The sequence below is a fragment of the Patiria miniata genome, unplaced genomic scaffold (genome assembly GCF_015706575.1).
Source record: "Patiria miniata isolate m_02_andy unplaced genomic scaffold, ASM1570657v1 HiC_scaffold_20, whole genome shotgun sequence".
Classification (NCBI taxonomy): Eukaryota; Metazoa; Echinodermata; class Asteroidea; order Valvatida; family Asterinidae; genus Patiria; species Patiria miniata.
In genome coordinates this window covers 34,233,290-34,252,472 of record NW_024037059.1, presented here as the reverse complement: position 1 = coordinate 34,252,472, position 19,183 = coordinate 34,233,290, and the positions used below count along the sequence as shown (strand labels likewise).

Below are 19,183 nucleotides of genomic sequence, written 5' to 3'. Positions count from 1 at the left end.
TAATGGTCGCCCGTAGAGGTACTGATGACATCTAGGGGCGACCATATACCGATGACGATTTAAAATGAATAACTCTAGGGGCGACCATTAAAGGTCGCCCGTAGAGGTACTGATGGCAGAGTTCATTATGAGGATTCCAGCATGTATACCTCTAGGGACGACCACTAATACTCGCCCCTAGAGGTAATGACGATAGAAACGCACGTACCTCTAGGGGCGACCCAAAATTAGACTTTAATTCGGATTGTATTTTCGCGCTTACCGCTATTTTTTTTTGGGGGGGGGTTGTGTTAACTTAATTTAGTTATATTTCCTGATGAAAGATTGTAAGTTTGTCTAAGACAAAAAAATTTGACTTCTAAAAAATTTGAAAAAACCCCAAAACAATTGAGCCTTGCTTGATTGAAAAGATTTGGCTTGCGGGGGGCAAGCCAAATCCTAGGTGCGCCACTAGGACCAATCAATCTCTTGAAACATCGTGTCCGCAATTAATGTAATTATTTTGATCAATTTAAGTTGCCTTCACTTGACACACTACATTGTTCTGCTTATATTATTTCTATTGTTTGACAACTTCTCTTGACATTCAACAGGCTTGTGTTATTTATCATGTCAAATCACCAAATGTAATTTCAGTTCGATACCTGAGGAATATCTAGAGTTTAAGACGACCACAGAAACACTCATACCTCTAGGGTATAACTGAAAATAAAGAATAACATTTAAAGGGAATATACAACCTTTGCAAATATCGAAAAACAAAATGATCAAATTGTAACGAAATACTTTACTGGACAGTTAGGGAATTACAGTCTAAAGCATTCTTTAAAATCATGGCTCCTGATGTGCTGACATTTTTAAGTAAAGTGGTATTTTTGTATCAGTTTCCAACACTGGTCGGCCGACCAGCGTTGGAGATAACTGGCTTTGTTCCAAAAACTGTTCCTAATTTTTCATATTTAATTATTCCGCATTTTCTTCGCAATTGATTACGCACTTGTGAAGGGTACAAGCCAGCTAGACTGATTCTCTGACCTTACAATTCCCCAACATCTATAAATTGCTCCGTTTTATCTTGAAGTGGGGTCAGGGAACCAGACTTCAAGAACATGATTGCTTTTCTTGGTTTCTCGAACATCTACGAACCCAAAACGTGAAACAAGTGAGTGTAACCATATTTGCTATGACAGGCTAATGCTCCAAATTCATTTATTTCTGAAAATTACAGCAAAAGCAAATGTTGTACATTCTCTTTAAGGTTGAATAACCACTTGACCATTTCAAATTCAACCAAAAATTGAACGATTCTCAAAAATGTAATAAATTTATTTTAAAAAATATATTAGGTGCTTTTCAAGAACAATGTTAATGAAAAATCCAAAAACATAACAAAGTTGCTGAGTTTCAAGATGCTGTTTTATTGAACAAAAACACATGATGCGCTCCAATCTTCTCAATGCATCCATTCATGAAAATACACTTTCAAATTATTTCCTGTACATGTAGATAGTTTTAAGGAGATTCGCCAGGCCGAATTTTTGATACAGTCTTTTTTGTGAACAATACAGTGCGAGTCAAACCAAACTATACACTTTTAAAATTGGCCATAGTTTTATTCTGTAGCAATATAGATAAGATATTTTCATAATGTACTTTTAGAGTAACTCTTCCTGCTTCTTTTGGTGACATTTTCACTGGATTCTGAGACAAGACAGGGAGGTGATTCGCCGTGCTGTTGCAGGAATGATGCGCCGAGCCCAGCTGTGCACTGAACGAGATGGTGGCCATGTTGAGAACTAAGACACCGTGGAATTTAATTGCCTTTTTAATTTAATTTAAATGTTTTAGATAAACACGAAGTTTAAAAGCTAATGAAATCCTGTTTTGTCTCATTGTCAGACAATCGTTGTGTTCTTTTAAATCGTTGTGATTTTACCCTGACCAGTTGGCGCAAGTCAGATTTCACCCGACACCTTTAATTGTCTCCTGTGCAGTCATGCACGAAAACTAATCCAGTGAAAATGTTACCAAAAGAAGCAGGAACAGTTACTCTAAAAGAACATGAAAATAACTTATCTATATTGCTACAGAATAAAACTATGGCCAATTTTAAAAGTGAATAGTTTTTTTTTATGACTCGCACTGTAGTATACCGCATGCCCCATACAACTGCAACTGAATAAATAAAGTAATCAGTTTAGTTTCATCTTAACCAAGATAATACGTGCGGAATTTGGAAACAGATCAGATACTGTATGAAGAGAAATTCTATAAAAAAAATGCCACGAGACAGAAAGCCAGCAGCAACTGTGTAGTTAAGGGCCCCGTTCCTACATTAGGCAACGGTTAAAAACCATCAGAAATGTCGTGGATAGAGGGCAGGGTTTCAATTTTTTGAGGGAAATTTATGTTTCCTTTGTCCCTGTAATATAACACTCTCCCATAGACTAAGCACATAACCGTACGATATAGGACCGTTTTCAACAAAAGACCCAACGCTCGAGGACTAAAAGGATCTGTTGTTCTCCCTTTGTTTGTCCAAGTACACGACTGCATAACTTTGTTTCTGCATTCAGTAGAGGACATTGAACAATAGAGGACAATAGAGTCCCCAATTCCCGAAGGTCCCTAATTTTCGATCGTGTACAAAACATATGGGAGGTCTTACTAAAAATTTAAGGTACAAACAAAAGAGGGACAATAGGGGGTCCCCGATTGCAGGCAAATACACACTTGGGTGTTTGAGCTTGTGTGAGCATGCACATGTGTCCAACAAACAATATCTCTCGTGAGCCTGTTCCTGACCGGTGTACCCACACTGATTGAAGAAACTAATTTGAGAAGCAACTGTATTGTTTTGGCCCGCCATGCGGCCAATGGAGATGCTAAGCATAATAAATATTTGCTAAACATACACCTGTTACCAGCCAAAATGCCATACAATTGATATTTCTTGCAACTGGTTCTCAGCGGATTTCTGCTAAGCACACAACCAATACCAATATTTTCCGCTTTTGCAACTCAAACAAACTTCAGTCTGTTAAATTCACTTATTTAGAAAAAAACTGCTTCGTCTGAGTTTCAAAGGTCGGTTTTGCCATTGTCGGACAGCACCGACTCTATGATATCATTGAGTCCGCTCTCAAGCAATGCTTTGCTTAACTCATCCCGGGTTGCTTGCTCCCCCTCTTTGACAAGCCACGCCGCCATCATGGCCCTAGCTTGCTCTTTGACCTCCAGGTTCTCCGTCTGAACGTTTCCGATTTCCTCGTCGGTGAAGTTCAGCTCCACGGCCAGAGTTTTCCAGTTTTCACCGAGTCGGGCCACGACAGCATCGACTTCTTCTGCCAAAAGGAAATTGGACTTTTCAAGACCTGTGAACAGAATCAACAAGAAAATATGAGAACAGATTTTAGTCGACCTATTTCAATGGAATTTGCATCACTGAGAGTAAATTTTAACCCTCCTGCTATTTAAACAGTCACAGACAGTCAAATTCGCTTCCACTTCCCCTGCCATACTTTTAACAAAGGCTAGTCACCAGCAGTTTCGCGAAGTGACAAAAACCTGATATATCGATATTTTTTTGATATGGAGTTTTGCTGGCCATTTTCTTACACTTGACAGGAAAAATAACTTGACCAAGTTTCAAAGTGAAATATTGTTTATTTTCTAAATTATCCTAAACAAACATTCAACAAAAAGCCTGAACTCCATGTGTTTTTGTTTTCACGAAGTGACAAAAAAAGTTGCCTCATTAGCAGGGCACTGCTCTGGGAGCAGACGCGCGCCCACTAACGATGTTGAAAAAGAACAAAAGCATCCACGCTCCACTGTCGTAAGGTGCGTAAAAGTAACAATTTCTCACAACGTTTTTATGTTTTAACGAAGTGACAAAGACTGTGTACAAAGTAATGGGAAAAATAATAGACCTCCGCGTATTGCTGTTTTCATGAAGTGAAAAGGAGTTTTATTAAGAGAATAAATGTGTGCTTTGGAAGTTTTAATCACTCTGTTTAAGACCGCTTGGAGTCTGGGTGCTGATAATTACCCGAGCCGAAGGACTATAAAATACTGAATCGCTTGTAGTATTGCGCATGCTTACGTGAGGATTGTGAATGTTCAACCAATAAAACGGTAATAGGTACTGGATTGTTAGGAGTCCAAATTTCATGTGACACTGGAAAAGTGTTTAAGACCAGCCAGCCATGTCTTTATCATCTGTTTAAGACCGGCCACGTGACGGGCTCTCGACCAATGGGAATGCGTAAACTGTCTTAGGTATTTATGAATAATAAATTACTGTTTAATAAGAGAAACTTTAACAAAAAACTTTGAATTAGCAAAGAACATAGCATAAGTTACTTGACAATGCAAACATTTCCCAAATCTTTACCTACAAACTGGTCGAAAATGTGTTTTGAAAAAAGGATTAAATTCGAATGCTATTATCTCGGGATGACCTTTTTGAAGGATATGGAGGTTTTTGTCAACTCATGAAAACACCGTCAATTTGTCTGGGTTTTTTATTGTCTTCATTGTTTTCTCTCTACAGTTTTATTTTTCAGGCTTGTGAGCTATAATGCCACGGGCACTATGAGGAATCCTTGGTTTCATAATTGGGAAAAAATAATAATACAAAAACATTTATTGCTTTATACCTTCTTCCCCGCCCTTCAACAAATCGTCGTTTTCTTCCACAACTGCTTCCGTTTTCAACTCTTCTATTGATGTTTGCTGTGGGAATAAAAAGTGACAAAACAACACCATGAACAGAGATTCAACTGGTTTGTGGAAATATTCTGAAAAAAGGATCGGGGTCGGGAGATTAAAATTGTGCCTTCATTAGACATTTTGTTTTTATCTAATTGGTTGAAATTCAATTTAAAAAAGTCAGATTTTGAGGGGAAAAAATCAGGCTTTTAGAAGGAAATTTTAAAAATCGGAAGTCCAATTAAAATCTGAAAAATTTCTCTCTGCACAAATACAATTCAATTAAAGGTAATATACACCATTGCTTTTCAGAAATGGATGGATTTGGGGGTAAGTGTTTTCCAGCAAATATTGTTACACTGACCTGTTTAAAGTTTTGTGTTCATAGATGCTGGAAAAACAAAGAAAAAGCAACGATGTTCTTGTAGTCTGGTTCCCTGACCCTACTTCAGACGAAACAGTTCAATTTATAGACGTTGGGGAATTGTCAGGTCAGGGAACCAGACTAGCTGGCTTGTACCCATTTGTGGATGTGTAACCGATGGCAAAAAAAGGTGGACTAAATTTGGTAAATATGGGGTAATGTTTGAAAAAAGTCAGTTCTTTTCTGAAGATTGTTGGTCGACCATACAAACATTTCACTTTTCTTGAAAATGACAGCACATCAGGGTGCCATGATTTCATAGGATGCTTGAGACTATTACTTGCAGTATTTCATAATAATTTGGTAGTTTTGGTTTATTTGATGTTTGCGAATGTTGTATATAACCTTTAAAGGAGCATTTCTGTCCACATTGTTTTCCTGAATGCCAGTCGCTAGGTGAAGACTTTCACAGAAATATTAACCCTAACCACCCCAAATGCATCAAAATCCATCCCCCCATTTTGGTGGAGTTTGGGGGACTTGGTCCGAAGGCCTGGCGTGACTACCGGGGCAAATATTGATGGAGTATGATGGACTTGGGCCTAATGGCCTGAAGCAGTGCTAGGGGTATCCGATTGATTTTGCCTAGCTTCCTGTACTGCTATTGTAATAAAAGCCATGTGTAGCAAGTCCATGAATGTCAACCAGTGCGTCAGTGGTGGATTCCATTCTGTCATGTACAGTTTTGTATTGGACGCACAGGGATTGATGTATTTTGAGTTGGTCCAGTTCCTAGTAAAAGACGCTAGGGAGTTAGGGTTAATTTAAAAGGTTACAAGGCCTCAGGAGTTGAGTTACTGCACTGCAGGACACTTTGGATGGTCATTTGTCTTCACCGAGTAAATATTTTTCTGTGCAAACAGACAATCAACTAGCGATCAGTATTTGACACAAACAACAGAGAGACTGACCGGCATATCCTTGGCCAATTTGGTGACCATCATCTCAAGGTACGACGGCACAGACTTGACTGGGGCCTGGGTGCTGGTGATCGTCTGGAAGAAGTAGGGGCTACGTCTCGCTAGCAGCCGCAGAGCACACCAGGCAAAGTTACTGTTGTTTACAACCCTGACAGTAAAATTACAAACAAAATGTTAGAGCTATCACCAAAAAGGCAGACTATTAAGCACAATGCTTCCATAAGCAGAATGACCTGAAACTTGGCATAATGAGGTAACAACCACGGAAAGAAGTTTGTTCTTTGATATTTTTATTTAAAGCTTAACATTTCAACATCAAATCATTGCAAATATTTTTTCCAGCATACAAAAAAAAAAACCCTTAATATTTTTCAGAAGTTGGCGTTCTGTAAAATCTTCAAAATGGAACAACTGACTCATTTTAATCCACAGAAGAAATTAAATTGCCTAACTTACCAATTCAAAAATTAGTTTGAATAACGAAAATTTAAGTGGCTTTTAGCGTGAATTTCCTGTAAGCTTTTAATTTTGGTGACAAATTGGGGAACCGCCAACAACCCTGCTCCAGTCAATTTCTTTGTTCAACTTTGAAAAAAAGTTTGAATTTGGTAAACTTACTTGTATTCTTGTTCTATCATGGCTCCTGGGTCTGCCTGTTCTATCGCATCCTCAAAGTAGTCCTCCAGGGTTGGTATAAAGATCCTTGTGAATGGGAAAAAATATGTGTTGTTGTCGTTAATGAAAATAATTGTTAATACAAAAATTGAGAATAATGACACCATGCCAATAAAATGTGCAATGTTGGACCCATCAAAACTGTATGGTCAGTATTAAGGCAACACACAGTGTTGCAAGATGTTTTTAAAGTGTCAGATGCAAAATTTCCCAAAACATTACATTACAAAAGTCTTTGGAAATCACATCTAGGGCACACTTTAAGTCATGAAATCCTACATGCCATCAGAGATTCTCAGCCTCTAGCAATTAACATGAAAAAGGTTTGAGGTTCAGGACCTTTATGGTTGAGCAAGAAAATGTTCACCTCTGAGGTTCAATAAGAAAACAATTAACATGTGTGTGAGGTGCCGCAGTAAACATATCAGTGTATTGTTGACCTCATGAGTTGAATAAAAAAAACTGTAAGTCACTGTGCCTCAAATATTGGTCTAGGATATGCTTGAGTTTATGAGGTTCAGTGCCATGAAGATCAGTGCATGGAGAACCTCGAAAAATGAAGGAAGAAACCTGTGAGGTTTCGCATTTCTCATTTCAAGTGAAGATACACATGTGGTGTGTGAGGTCCTGCACCAGCAAAAATGCCCATGGCAAAACCTCAAAAGTTAAATTGAGAAAAATCTGCGAGGTTCGGCACCTCAAAACCAGTCCACGGAAGAACTCTTGAGTCAAATAAGGAAATTTTGGAGGCTCTAACCTCACAGTGTGGATAAGGATATACATGTGGTGTGTGAGGTACCTCACACAAGAAAAAACTGTGCAAGGCAAACCTCACAAGTTGAATATGAAAGTTGTGAGGTTCGAGCCTCACAGCACACACAAAACTTTGTCATTCATGTGTTGAACCTCACAGACTTCTCACCTATTCTCTGCTCGGCAGGCTTCAAGATTGTCCGGGCATATGTTCCACAGTCTAGTCAGTTCAGGGCTTCCCATGTCGATCTTCTTGTTGGGCGCGTTGATTCTCAGCTCCTCGCCTAGGCTTCGCTTTCTTGCCCTAGTGGGGAGATCAAAATTAACACTCTTTGAGGTTTTTCTCCTAAACCTCAAATACTGCTGTCTGAGGGCTTGTGAGAAAAAATACATTGTAACCTCAAGCTTGCAAGTGCAGATGTCTTAACCACTTGACCACAGAGCCTGCTAGGGGCACTTATGAAATAAATGTCGGCGAAGAGCAAACACCCAATATTAAATAAACATCTCTGCAAATTTCTTCATACAGATATTACAAAGGTTCCTTGTTCTAGACATAAAGACATAAAACAAAGGAGGCAGTAATACACTGACCTAAAACCATTCAATTATGCTCGTAAAAGTACTATTACCCGTGCTGCTCATGCCTATAAATAAATCCTACAACATGATCTATTAATGCCATGAACAAGATGATAGACAGTTGAGTGCCACAGATACCTTGTGCCCACATTCAAGAAAATATCTCTAAAACCAAGAACTTACCGTGGTTTTGGTTGCACTTGTGTAGCATCGGGCCTGTTTGAAAAGAGAAACATTCAAGTATGAATTTTTTAAATATCCATTAGAAAAAAAACCCGCAAAATAATCGCATCTATAATTTTGGATCAGGATTGGGAAATGTGAGTGTAACAAATTTCTTTGCTTTGAAAAATAAGGGTGCCCACACTTAACACTTTTATGATTTTTTTTTATGCAAATGACGTAAAAAGATTGTCCAAAGCTGCTTTTAAGAAAGTAGGGGTCATTCTATAAATTGGGGGTTCCACTTTTTTCCTGTCCCTGTTACATGAGACTTGTACGATTCTATAATTTTGGATCCATTCCTTAACCCTAACAGAACTCGACCCATCAAACCCCAACGGCATGTTTTGTTGGAATCTGTCAGGATGGGTACAGTACCCCTAAACTGACAGTCTTTTACATTGGGTTGGCACACCTCCAGAATCAAAGTCAGAAATATGTGTGTGCAGTTTGCCATATGGTGATGGAATTTGCCAGGATGGGTATGGTTCCTAGTAAATCATGCTGGGGAGTTAGGGTTAATGTATTCTTCCTCCAAGAGTGATTATGTGAAGCAAATAACCTACCAACAAATGAAAATTACATTTAAGTCATATTTAATTAAAGCTACAGGCAGAATTCAGAGGTAACAGACAGGAATTTATAAAATGATACAAGTCAACCACAAACAACCCGTTTAAATAGTTGTGTTCAGAAAATCGAGATATTGCTTGAGATCAATGTAGTTTTTAAGGGCTACTTACTTTTCTCGGATGTAACTCTGACAGCCTTCATTTTTCCATGTGTTCCAATGTTCCTCTCGACTCAGAATGTGCTGATACAAAAAAAAAAGAATCAAATAAACCACAAAGAGAAACTGACTGGGTTAACATTTTCATGAATAATTAGTTGAATAAGACATGGAGTGGAATTCGAACCCTTCACCTCCAGAAAACTAAATGACACTCAACCAACTGAGCCATCCAGTCCTGTGTTAGCCGTCTCCCCAGTTGCAAGTTCGACATCATAAACCTGTATGGGCTATTGTAGTCTAGTTCCCACACCAAAACATTCTGACCATTCTGAAAAATCTTAGGTCAGGTAGCCGTTGTAGCGTGAATATCCGATTCCATGAAATATGGACTCGTTGGTGGTATTGCGCATGCGTAAGTATGATAATTAGGAGAGTGACTGGTCAAGTGCAAGGGATTAACCAATAATAGGGACAAGGAGTCGGATTTTCACAGGAGTCGGATTTTCATATGACACTGTCACTTAAAAAAACCCCAGAACATGACAAAGCAAAGCCCGCCCCTGATAGTTAGACGTTATGCCTCAAGTATGCACTTGTGTTATAACACGAGTGCATACTTGAGGCATAACATCTAACATATTGGACTTTAATACAGTTATGCCTGGTATTGAAATATATGAACTCAAAATTTTCAAAACTGATTTTACAAGCATTGCAGGTGTTTTGTTGGTAAATACAAACTAGTGTCCTTCCATACCTGGATAGTCTTGGCGAATTCCTCTCCTCTTGGGGATGTTTCCTTCAGGAGATCATAGACAGTCTCCGTCGTGGTCTTGATGAACTGAGACATGTCGTCTGTCAGTACCTGTTGAGCTCTGTGAATGAGATAGACGGTGAAAAAAAGTCACGTTTAGCACCCAAGGCCAAGCCATATCCCACATCACAGCAGTCAACAAACGTTTTGCTATATATCGTGCCAGTAAGTCAGAAAAGGAAAGCTTTGTAACTCACAATGCAAGAAATAAATCAAATTACTACAGTGTAACCTTTTGATTTAGGTGCAACGAAGTACATATGAGATCATTTGTATGCAATGCAGTGTATATGAGGTCATTAATATGCAATGCAGAAATAAAAATAAACAGTCATTTTTATAGACTCGATACGTGACCGTTCTAGACCGATGAAATTACAGTGTCAAAGACACGATATAACAAGACACACTCTTACCCTTTGAATTTGACGTGCTGGTTGAGGTACTGAAATAAGATGAGAAACTGTAGCAGCACATAGCGTCTGAATGAGGCGTCATTCAGTTGAAGGTCGTACAACTAATGGAAAAAAAGATCATTCTTTTATCCCATCTGTCCCTGTCCTGCCTCCAAACAGCCCAATTACTCGTTATAGACCAGCTATTGTTCAGATAATGTGTCATGGGGCAGTAGATGTAGCTTTGTACAATAGCTGAGACAATGCTTTATACTCCATTGAAGGGGGCCTTGTGAATGCACTAGGGGTGTGCATTTAGGGGTATAGAAACCCGGTACCCGATTGAAAAAACAAAAAACACAGGTAAAAGAAACCCAAGCCCAAAATACAAATCTTGGAATTTGCTGTTCAGACAGTCCTTAACCCCATGCGTACGGGAAGCGGTCATGGCCACGCCCGCTAATCCTCATTGGAATGCAGTTGCCAGCTGTGGTATGCCGCGGCACACGGCTAGTGGGTAGTTTGCTGCTTTTGTGCAGTCCCGCTACCACACAAAGGCTGTGCAGTCATGCGGGCCACTTGCTCTATGTGTGGAGAAATGTCCCCATTACACCCCGTCCTTAAGGGGATAAGGTCCGCACAATAATTCAACCACGTGTCGATACAGCAAGATACAAACTTGTGTGTACAGTGAGCTTATAGCTTTACGGTGTAAACTGCAGCTTTCATGAGTGTCATAAACACGAAATACATTCCCCCCCCCCATGTAGCCTGGTTTTCATTCTTAAAATCCCCACAAATGGCATTCAAAACAATGCTTTTTCATTGTCTGAGAAGTTACTAAGTGATTTGTAAAGTTGGTTACGTGCACCCGATTCCATAATCTGGAACATGTTCCTGACATCAACATTCGGGTACTGGGGAAACCGGTTCCAATGCACAGCCCTAGAATGTACAGTAATCACGTGGCCAGATTTGTTTATACTGCCACTAACTATCCCAGCACCGTATGGTTTCATAGATTCATCAAGGTGCATATACACGTACAATGTAATACAATGTAATACAATGTAATACAATGTAATACAATGTAATACAATGTAATACAATGTAGTACAATGTAGTACAGTGTAGTACAGTGTAATACAGTGTAGTACAGTGTAATACAGTGTAATACAGTGTAATACAGTGTAACACAATGTAACACAATGTAACACAATGTAATACAATGTAATACAATGTAATACAATGTAATACAATGTAATACAATGTAATACAATGTAATACAATGTAATACAATGTAATACAATGTAATACAATGTAATACAATGTAATACAATGTAATACAATGTAATACAATGTAATACAATGTAATACAATGTAATACAATGTAATTCAGGTACTAAATATGTTAATATCTTTTCAAAACTTTGCACAAAAGCTAGTTCAAAACCAGGTTCCAGAAACTGGAGATAAACACTGGTCTGCTGATGAGCTGTATATTTTCAAGACAACCTTTGCAACTAACCTTTTCGCTGGTGAGGTATTTTGAAAAGAAGACGTGTTTTTCTGTCGGTGTCTCGTCCTGTGATTTGGACGCAGTGACGTCATCAAGCTTCAGACTGCTGAATGCTCCCAGGACAGCTTTGGTATTCTATTCAAGAACAAGCAGGAGGTGATTGTAACATTGTTAGTAACGAAGGCTGCAACACTGACTGCAGGGTTCGACTTTAGTGGTAGCCCGCTTGCCAAATGCTAGTCCAAACAGCGGCAGGCTAGTCGCTGACGAGTCAAAAATTATTGGGATACAGCAAAGATGAAAGAACATGAAGAAATAAATCATTAAATTCAAAAAGCAAATCTGTATCAATTTGTGTCTAATTTTATTAACTGTTTAGGGTTAAATTATTACATCTGTTTATTAACTGTTTAGGGTTAAATTATTAGATCTGTTTATTTGACAAGATTGCCTCAGGATACACATTGAACATGTATGCACATTGTTGTTTATGAGACACTCTATAAAACAAAACCATGCGGGCTAGTGAAAATGCCCACAGGCTAGTTCAGAGTCTGTGTCAGTAGCCCGGCTGGCTAGAGACAAAAAAAGTTAAGGTTGAACACTGGACTGGAAGTTTGCAACTCAAAAAGATTGCAGAGGCAGTAGAGTCTGCAGAAACCGCACACAAAATAATTTCCATGGTAAGCTAAGTTTGCACTGTTCACTGTTAAAAACCAACTGCATATTTTATGCTAATTGCACTGCTGATTTTACGGAGTTTGCACAGTCAGTACTGTTCAGAGTCTGCAGAATCTGCAAACAAAATACATTTTTTTTTACCATCAGGTTTGGGAAACTGGTTTGTTAAATTTGCATTACTATTTTTTTGGTTATAAAACAAACAGTCTTTCATTCAATTTCATGACTACATGGAAAGTGGGGTAAGCAGCGCATGCATTATAGCCCTTACATGTAGTAATGGTGAAAGCATTGATCCAGATATTGTGCAAAGTGACTAGTCCATGATGGTATAAATGCTGAACGATAGCTGCAACAATGACTTCCACCATAACTGAGGGCCTCCATAAACCCTCCTACGCAAACATACACTCTGTGCGAAGTTGTCCTTTCAGTCAAAATCAGTCAAGTGACTGATTTTAACAGTTAAGAGCTCCCAGGCCACATGAAGGACAGGATTGACTGGCTTTGACTGTTTATGTAACCTGATACAGCTATGCTTTGACTGCATGTGATTGATAAGCCAGCTGTGCCTACCACTTGCCTGCTTTAGTCGGTTGACTGAATTTGACTAGTCACAGTGCTTGCTTAAAAATAATGTCTGACTGTTGGTGACTAGCCTGTGTAAAAGGCATGGCAGGGGAAGAGTATTGATTTTTTGACTGTCTGTGACTGTTCAGACAGCAGGAGGGTTAATGTACTTAATTCTGATGATTGACGTTTATGAGATAGACACCCCATTGACTAGAGACAGATACGAACCTGCAACCATTCGATAACTACTAAAATGTAACATATTAGTGGAATTATATTGAAACTGATGAAATAAACTGTTTATTGAGAGAAAAACTCGGCACTGACCCTCTGAAACACTCTCCACTTGTCCTTGATGTAGCACTGGGTAGGGTTGCGGAAGTAGTCTTGCAAGGCCCAGAATTTACGATAGAGGAGGTAGTCGATTGGTGAGGTACCGGCAGACATCTCTCCTTCCTCAACCTCCATCGTTTCATCTTTATCCTCCGACTGGAAAGAAAAAACAAGATAATTTATAAGATGGAATTTGCATCGGGGAGATGTAATTTAAACACTGCAGATTTTTTTCTTTTTCTGAATTGTGCAAATAAATCCTCCAAAATGATCGGATTGAAGTCTTGTCATGCATATGGTCTTCACAATGGGCCATTCATTGGTTTTACAGGGTAATCCTATATCACACCTTTGGGCCAAGGTGAGACTAAGGCAAATCTAATTCACAAGTGACAGTCTGCGGGGGAGTCAGTCAGTCAGTCAGTCAGTGGGGAGTGGGGGAGTGAGGCAGTAAGTCCGTTAGGTACTCAGAGGACTATACACTGGCCCCTCTGGGACCAGCAAAAATTTGAAGAGCTTTTATGGCGAGGGTAGAGGGATTCAAGATACCTGACTGATTGACTTACTTTTAGAGGTCCATCTAGCTGCTCGGTGTTGTAGGATGTGACATTGTCTAAGTGGAACTGGCTTATAAGGTTCAATCCTGTAAAAAAACAAAAACGTTAATAAACAAGAAAAGAATCAATAAGCCAGTTCGGTATTTCAATGACCGGAGGTCATTTGGTATAACATCGCTGATGTGATGTTACGCGATGTTACGAGCATGCCCATTCTGCTGGTAATGTACACGCAAGCGTCGTGCGCCTGCGTTCATACACCTTCGAAACATTCGATTATTCCGAATGACCCGTGACCGAACCTTGACAGCCCCCCTGTGGTATAATTATTTGAAAAATAAAATATTTTGATGGGGTACTGCAAATTAATTTATCATGCAAAACAAACAAAACTTGATTTCAAAACTGTCTGCAAAAATAAATAATTGAAAACATTCCTTTTTACCTGATTTCTCGTCAAGAGGGAAAAACCTAGCCAGAAACAACTGGATGCGACCACAGAACACTGTATTCTGGGATTTGGAAAGTCGACGAAGCAAATCTGAATGAAAAAAAACGAGGAAAAAAGATGTTAAAATAAGTAAATTTCATCTGAAACCAGCTTGGATATTTCCACACAATGGTTTTAATTTTTTTACTCTTAAAGCAATATACAGATTCCGACTTTCTATTTTCAACAAAATCCTTTGAAATGACGTTTTACACCTAACTAGAAGCTAAAATTAAGTGGCTAAATGAGACAGATTTTTCAGCATATGGTGTATTTTTCCTTTTACCATGACTTTGGACTTTTTTTTATTTTTGTACAATTTGATTTTTTTTTTTTTACATTGATAAATTAAGCTGCACTTTGGACTTAAATAAGTTGAAGGTCCGACACGTGTTTTTTTGTTTCATGGTTTATGTGTCGTGTTTCATTCCCCCCCCCTCCCCTCCCCTCCCTCCCCGTGTATAAAATGCAAAACTGCCTAAGGGCAACGACGTTAGCAACTCACCATTGCACATTCGGAGAAGGAAATTCTTGCCAGATGTGTACAGCACATTCTGTTAATAAACAACATAAAACAATAAAATCTGACTCCTGGACAGATTTCAGGCAAACTATTAGAAATATTTTTTTCATCAAGATTCAACCTACAGACCAATTTGAGCATGCCATCACTTCTATCACAGAGGCCACCTTCCATGGTGTAGGCACTGTGCTAGCTATTGTTCAGATAATCTGTCACAGGCCAGTTGCTTTGTACAATTGCGTTCACAATGGCTTCTCTCGAAAGTGGTCACAAAGTGCTATTTACCGTTCGTGCACGGCGTCCATTGGTTTCATTTGCACATACAGTTTCAAGTCCAAATGCCAAGATGCAAATATTTTTCCAACTTCAATGCCTAAATTCTTACCATTAAGGGTATAGCTGTGCACAGAGCCCTAGGATTTTGATTAAAGGGACACTAGGTCCTGGAACAGCCCAATTGGGCTACAAAACGCGCTTTGAACGAGATGATGATACTCGGAAATAACTTTTAAAAGTAGGATATAAACATCCACACAACTATCCTTTCGAAACTGGGCGTTTTTGTGTTATTCCTGTATTATGTGTGCGAGAACGAATTCCGGGGTCCACTTTTGCGACCCCATAAATTTGAGCTGTTTGGATGCTAGTTGTGATTTCATTCGTACGCGTAAAGTGTTCGCCTTTTGCGGACGTTGAAGAAACCACAATTTTTTGCATTGGTGATCGGTCACCGCGCGCTGTTCCCGAGACACACAACGTGTATAGCGTACATGAGAACGACACGAAAAACATATTCGTACTCTGTCACGTCCGATGTAAACAAGCCTGTTTTTTTTTGTCTTTTCTCGGCAACGGTAATACATAAGGTTGGTTTCCTTTCAACCAGATGTTTGAAATAGGCTAAGTAAACAATCCAAAACATAACATTTTCGGGGATTTCAGGACCTAGTGCCCCTTTAATGGCTCTATGGTACTCACTGACTTCCAAGTATCTACTCTCTCCTCCACAAACTTGAAGACCTTGTCGCAAATGTTGATGGTCACCGACTCAAACACGTCTGACAGCAACAGGAAGGGCGTGGCCGGCGAACATATCCCAAGATGCACTGCTTCGATGGACAGGTTGATGAGGGCGGTGAAGTGTTCGCAGCCACTCCCCTTGACCTGTGGGGTCAAATGTCAACAGAGGTCAAATGCCAGGTTTAAGACACGAATAGCGTGGAAACTAAAGACACACATCCGAAACAACACAAATAAGTATTGACGGTACATATTTTGGAGAAAACTCACCACTAAATTCATCATCACATCGCGGAATGCTTGGTCTAATGCAACCTTCTTTTCTGCTTCACTGAAAAAAAGATTTTAACAAAAAATTAATTAAAACATTGATGTGGTCGAAACTCAACAGAAAAATGTAGTTTATTTCAGGGGAGACATATGATATTGTTTACAGTGAATAAAACATTTTATGACCTTGCTGCACTGTTCAAACCATACAAGATTCTTGACAATTTAACACCGGAGTTATTTAAAAAATAAATCAATAAACAAAATATTGTGTTTTTTGTTGTTGTAAATTGAACTACGACTTTTCCCACCCAGATTTGAATCAGGATTTGAGACAGGAGTGGGTGTCCCCCCCCCCAAGCAAACGAAAAATATTGCATTGAAATTGTCAATATCCCAGCCCCCTCCTCCATAAAAGCCACCCAGGCCCAGAATTGAGGCAGTGGGCATGGTGGGCAACCCTTCAAAGACCACATTCAATAAATAACGGAGGATTTTGCAGACTTCAGGTTGTATGCTATTTTTACAGGGATTCAGTTGGAGAATTTTGCAGGATTGAGGTTACATCCTAGCAAAAATGCCTAAACCCAAAAATGATGTGTACCTGCCATCTACGGCTGTCGACTGTTGCTTCAACTTGTCACTCTCATTATTTTGACGAGCTTCCTCAATACTCTCCTGCAATCAAGCAAAAGCACATTCAACAACATGGGTACAGATTCTAATAATGCACATTGTAAAATTCATTCTGCTTAGGCCAAAAAAAAAAGTCCTTTTTTTTTTTTACTTTTTTTTCTTCTTCAAATGTCGGCTGATGACTGCAAATGGTGCCCGACTAAATTTAGTGCAAAATACCAGTATATGGGAGTCCAGAGAGGTCACATAAAGCTTATACTCGATCGTAACCCCATCTAAAAACACGTTAAAATTGTGCAGCAGCAAGATTCCAGCCAAACCTGTGAGTTGGGCGGTTTTGAGACATCATCTTACTTTGAAAAAAAAACTTTTTCATTTTGCCGACGCGCATGGCTACGGCGACGCGCGCGCATACTAGAATCCAGAGACTTTTTTTTGGCCTTATAGAACTCATTTTCCTGCAGCGCAAAACATGGACTGCAAGTTGTCTGTGGGTGAAATGATTATATCACTGCTACTGTACAGAAGCTAATGTACTGTAAAGAAGGGGGGGGGGAGAGGAGGTTTGGAGTCAGATCTGGAGATGTGGCCGGGGTTTGAGAAATGGCCTGAGACTGAACCCACATCCACATACAGCGTGCCACAAGCAAGTGGGCCGTGCACAGGTTGGCCATGTGCAGAGGGGGCATTCAGCATGTTGATCAGATGCATGGCTTCTCCTCCCTTCTTTCTCCCCTCCCCCACATAAATTCCAATCAATCATGAAAGGGACCAGGGCGGAAACCAGTGTAGATATGATCGATATGCATCATATGACAACTATATCACCGCACTCGATCTTGAAAGAAGCTGTCCGCAATTGAACTACACACTTGTTCTTCGGGATCTCATCAGCACACCCTGGGTACTGTCTCACTGTCTTACCATTCAAATGATTTTAACATGTCTACAAATGCGACGGGAGCTCTCTCGGGAATGAGCGGGAAGTCTCACTTTCCATCCGAATTGTAAATTGCCTCTGTATAATCATCTTAAATTCTCGATCTGTATTTGGTAGCGTATTCAGTAGTTTGGGGTATGTTTTGGGGCAAATTTTGACCATGTTGCCAGTAATCATTGGTAATTTTATTGGAAAATGTTTAAACCACCATCTGACCCTGGTAAGTATTCCCAGCTCTAATTGGCAAATTAGACATCAAAATATCAGGCCGAAGTGCAGATGACCGCGAATGGAGCACTTCGGGCATTGCGTCGCATTTTTAAGGATATCTTCAAAAAAATGGTCTGATTTCATTGATTTTGGGTGGTATACCCCGAAGATATCAGGAATTATGATGGGTAAATTTCATTTTTGTAAACTGTGTAGTTTTTCTGTTAAGATTTTATAAAGTTGTCTGTCATGTTGAGGTTCGTATACGGTTATTTTGTCCATGGGGGAAAGTAATGTGGCTAAAGGGCCTAATTTAATATTCATGCCATAAATCATGGTCATGATGATTTTAAAACAAGAGAAACAGAATAAGGGTGGTGTCATGAAGCACGGTATCAAATTATAATCAATTTGAAAAAATTATATAAGGAAAGAATGTTGTATCCTGACGCCACTTTTTCCATCATATATTATCTCAATGAAGGTCAGTCATTGCAAAAATGTTGAAATGACATGAATCTGTCATCTTCTTTGGGTTAGAATTTCTCGAAAAGTCATCGGTCAACCCACCAAATGAAACTTGAAAGATGACATGTTGATCATTTTTCTGTGCAGCCTGAAATCTGTGAGACTGAGAGTTTTGAGTATTTTCAAAAGAATTTTGAAGTATTGGCATTTATCACTGTTGCCTATGGGAATTTATTTGATTGGGTGCACCCTGTATCATGTGTATAGTCAGAGACAAATTTACAAAGACCACTTTGTCCGGAAAATGGGCACAAATAAAAAATGAACAGCGTAAAACGCGTAACTGCTGGTACAGTGGTAGTGGTAGTAGGCCTACCGTTGACGAAGTTAACGTGAACTAATTTGAAGTACAACAAACATATCTGAACGTGTTCAAACTTATGAAAAACATTACAAGATAAAACAAGCAAAGACTCCAACTTTTACGGTTAGAAATATAATACATATCTGAATGAAAACTAGCCTAAATACTCACAGAAAACGTCTGCCTCGCATTCACGAAATCAAACGTGGGAGCCGCCATTTTGGCCAGACTGGTATGGTACCCACTACTTATTGCAAGTCCACATTGCATATGTACGGGTAGAGGAGGCAGGGCCTAGACTAGACATGCCTTTTATGACGTCATGTGTTGTCCTGTCGTCTGCTACTGCTGGCCTGAAGTTCTTTGTG

General features: G+C 39.3%; 1 protein-coding gene across 1 annotated transcript; it reads right to left on the bottom strand.

Moving 5' to 3' along the window:
- Positions 1-2,119: 2,119 nt before the first annotated feature.
- LOC119728780 (THO complex subunit 1-like) lies at positions 2,120-19,183 on the bottom strand. The gene is made up of 18 exons (XM_038201169.1): positions 18,987-19,183; positions 16,802-16,875; positions 16,198-16,258; positions 15,886-16,071; positions 14,890-14,938; positions 14,340-14,435; positions 13,904-13,980; positions 13,332-13,493; positions 11,760-11,885; positions 10,253-10,353; positions 9,780-9,897; positions 9,033-9,103; positions 8,251-8,283; positions 7,655-7,789; positions 6,676-6,759; positions 6,049-6,205; positions 4,662-4,737; positions 2,120-3,374 (listed from the first exon to the last, which is right to left on the bottom strand). The coding sequence occupies exons 1-18, from the start codon at positions 19,083-19,085 to the stop codon at positions 3,082-3,084; spliced, it is 1,998 nt and encodes a 665-aa protein (XP_038057097.1). The 5' UTR covers positions 19,086-19,183; the 3' UTR covers positions 2,120-3,081.

Excerpts from the sequence above, each read along its gene's own strand:
- LOC119728780 (XM_038201169.1), bottom strand. The coding sequence starts at position 19,085 with ATGCAATGTGGACTTGCAATAAGTAGTGGGTACCATACCAGTCTGGCC. Across the intron at positions 13,494-13,903 it reads AGCTAGATGGACCTCTAAAA|TCGGAGGATAAAGATGAAAC; the intron begins GTAAGTCAATCA and ends TTTTCTTTCCAG. Across the intron at positions 6,206-6,675 it reads ATGATAGAACAAGAATACAA|GGTTGTAAACAACAGTAACT; the intron begins GTAAGTTTACCA and ends TTTTACTGTCAG.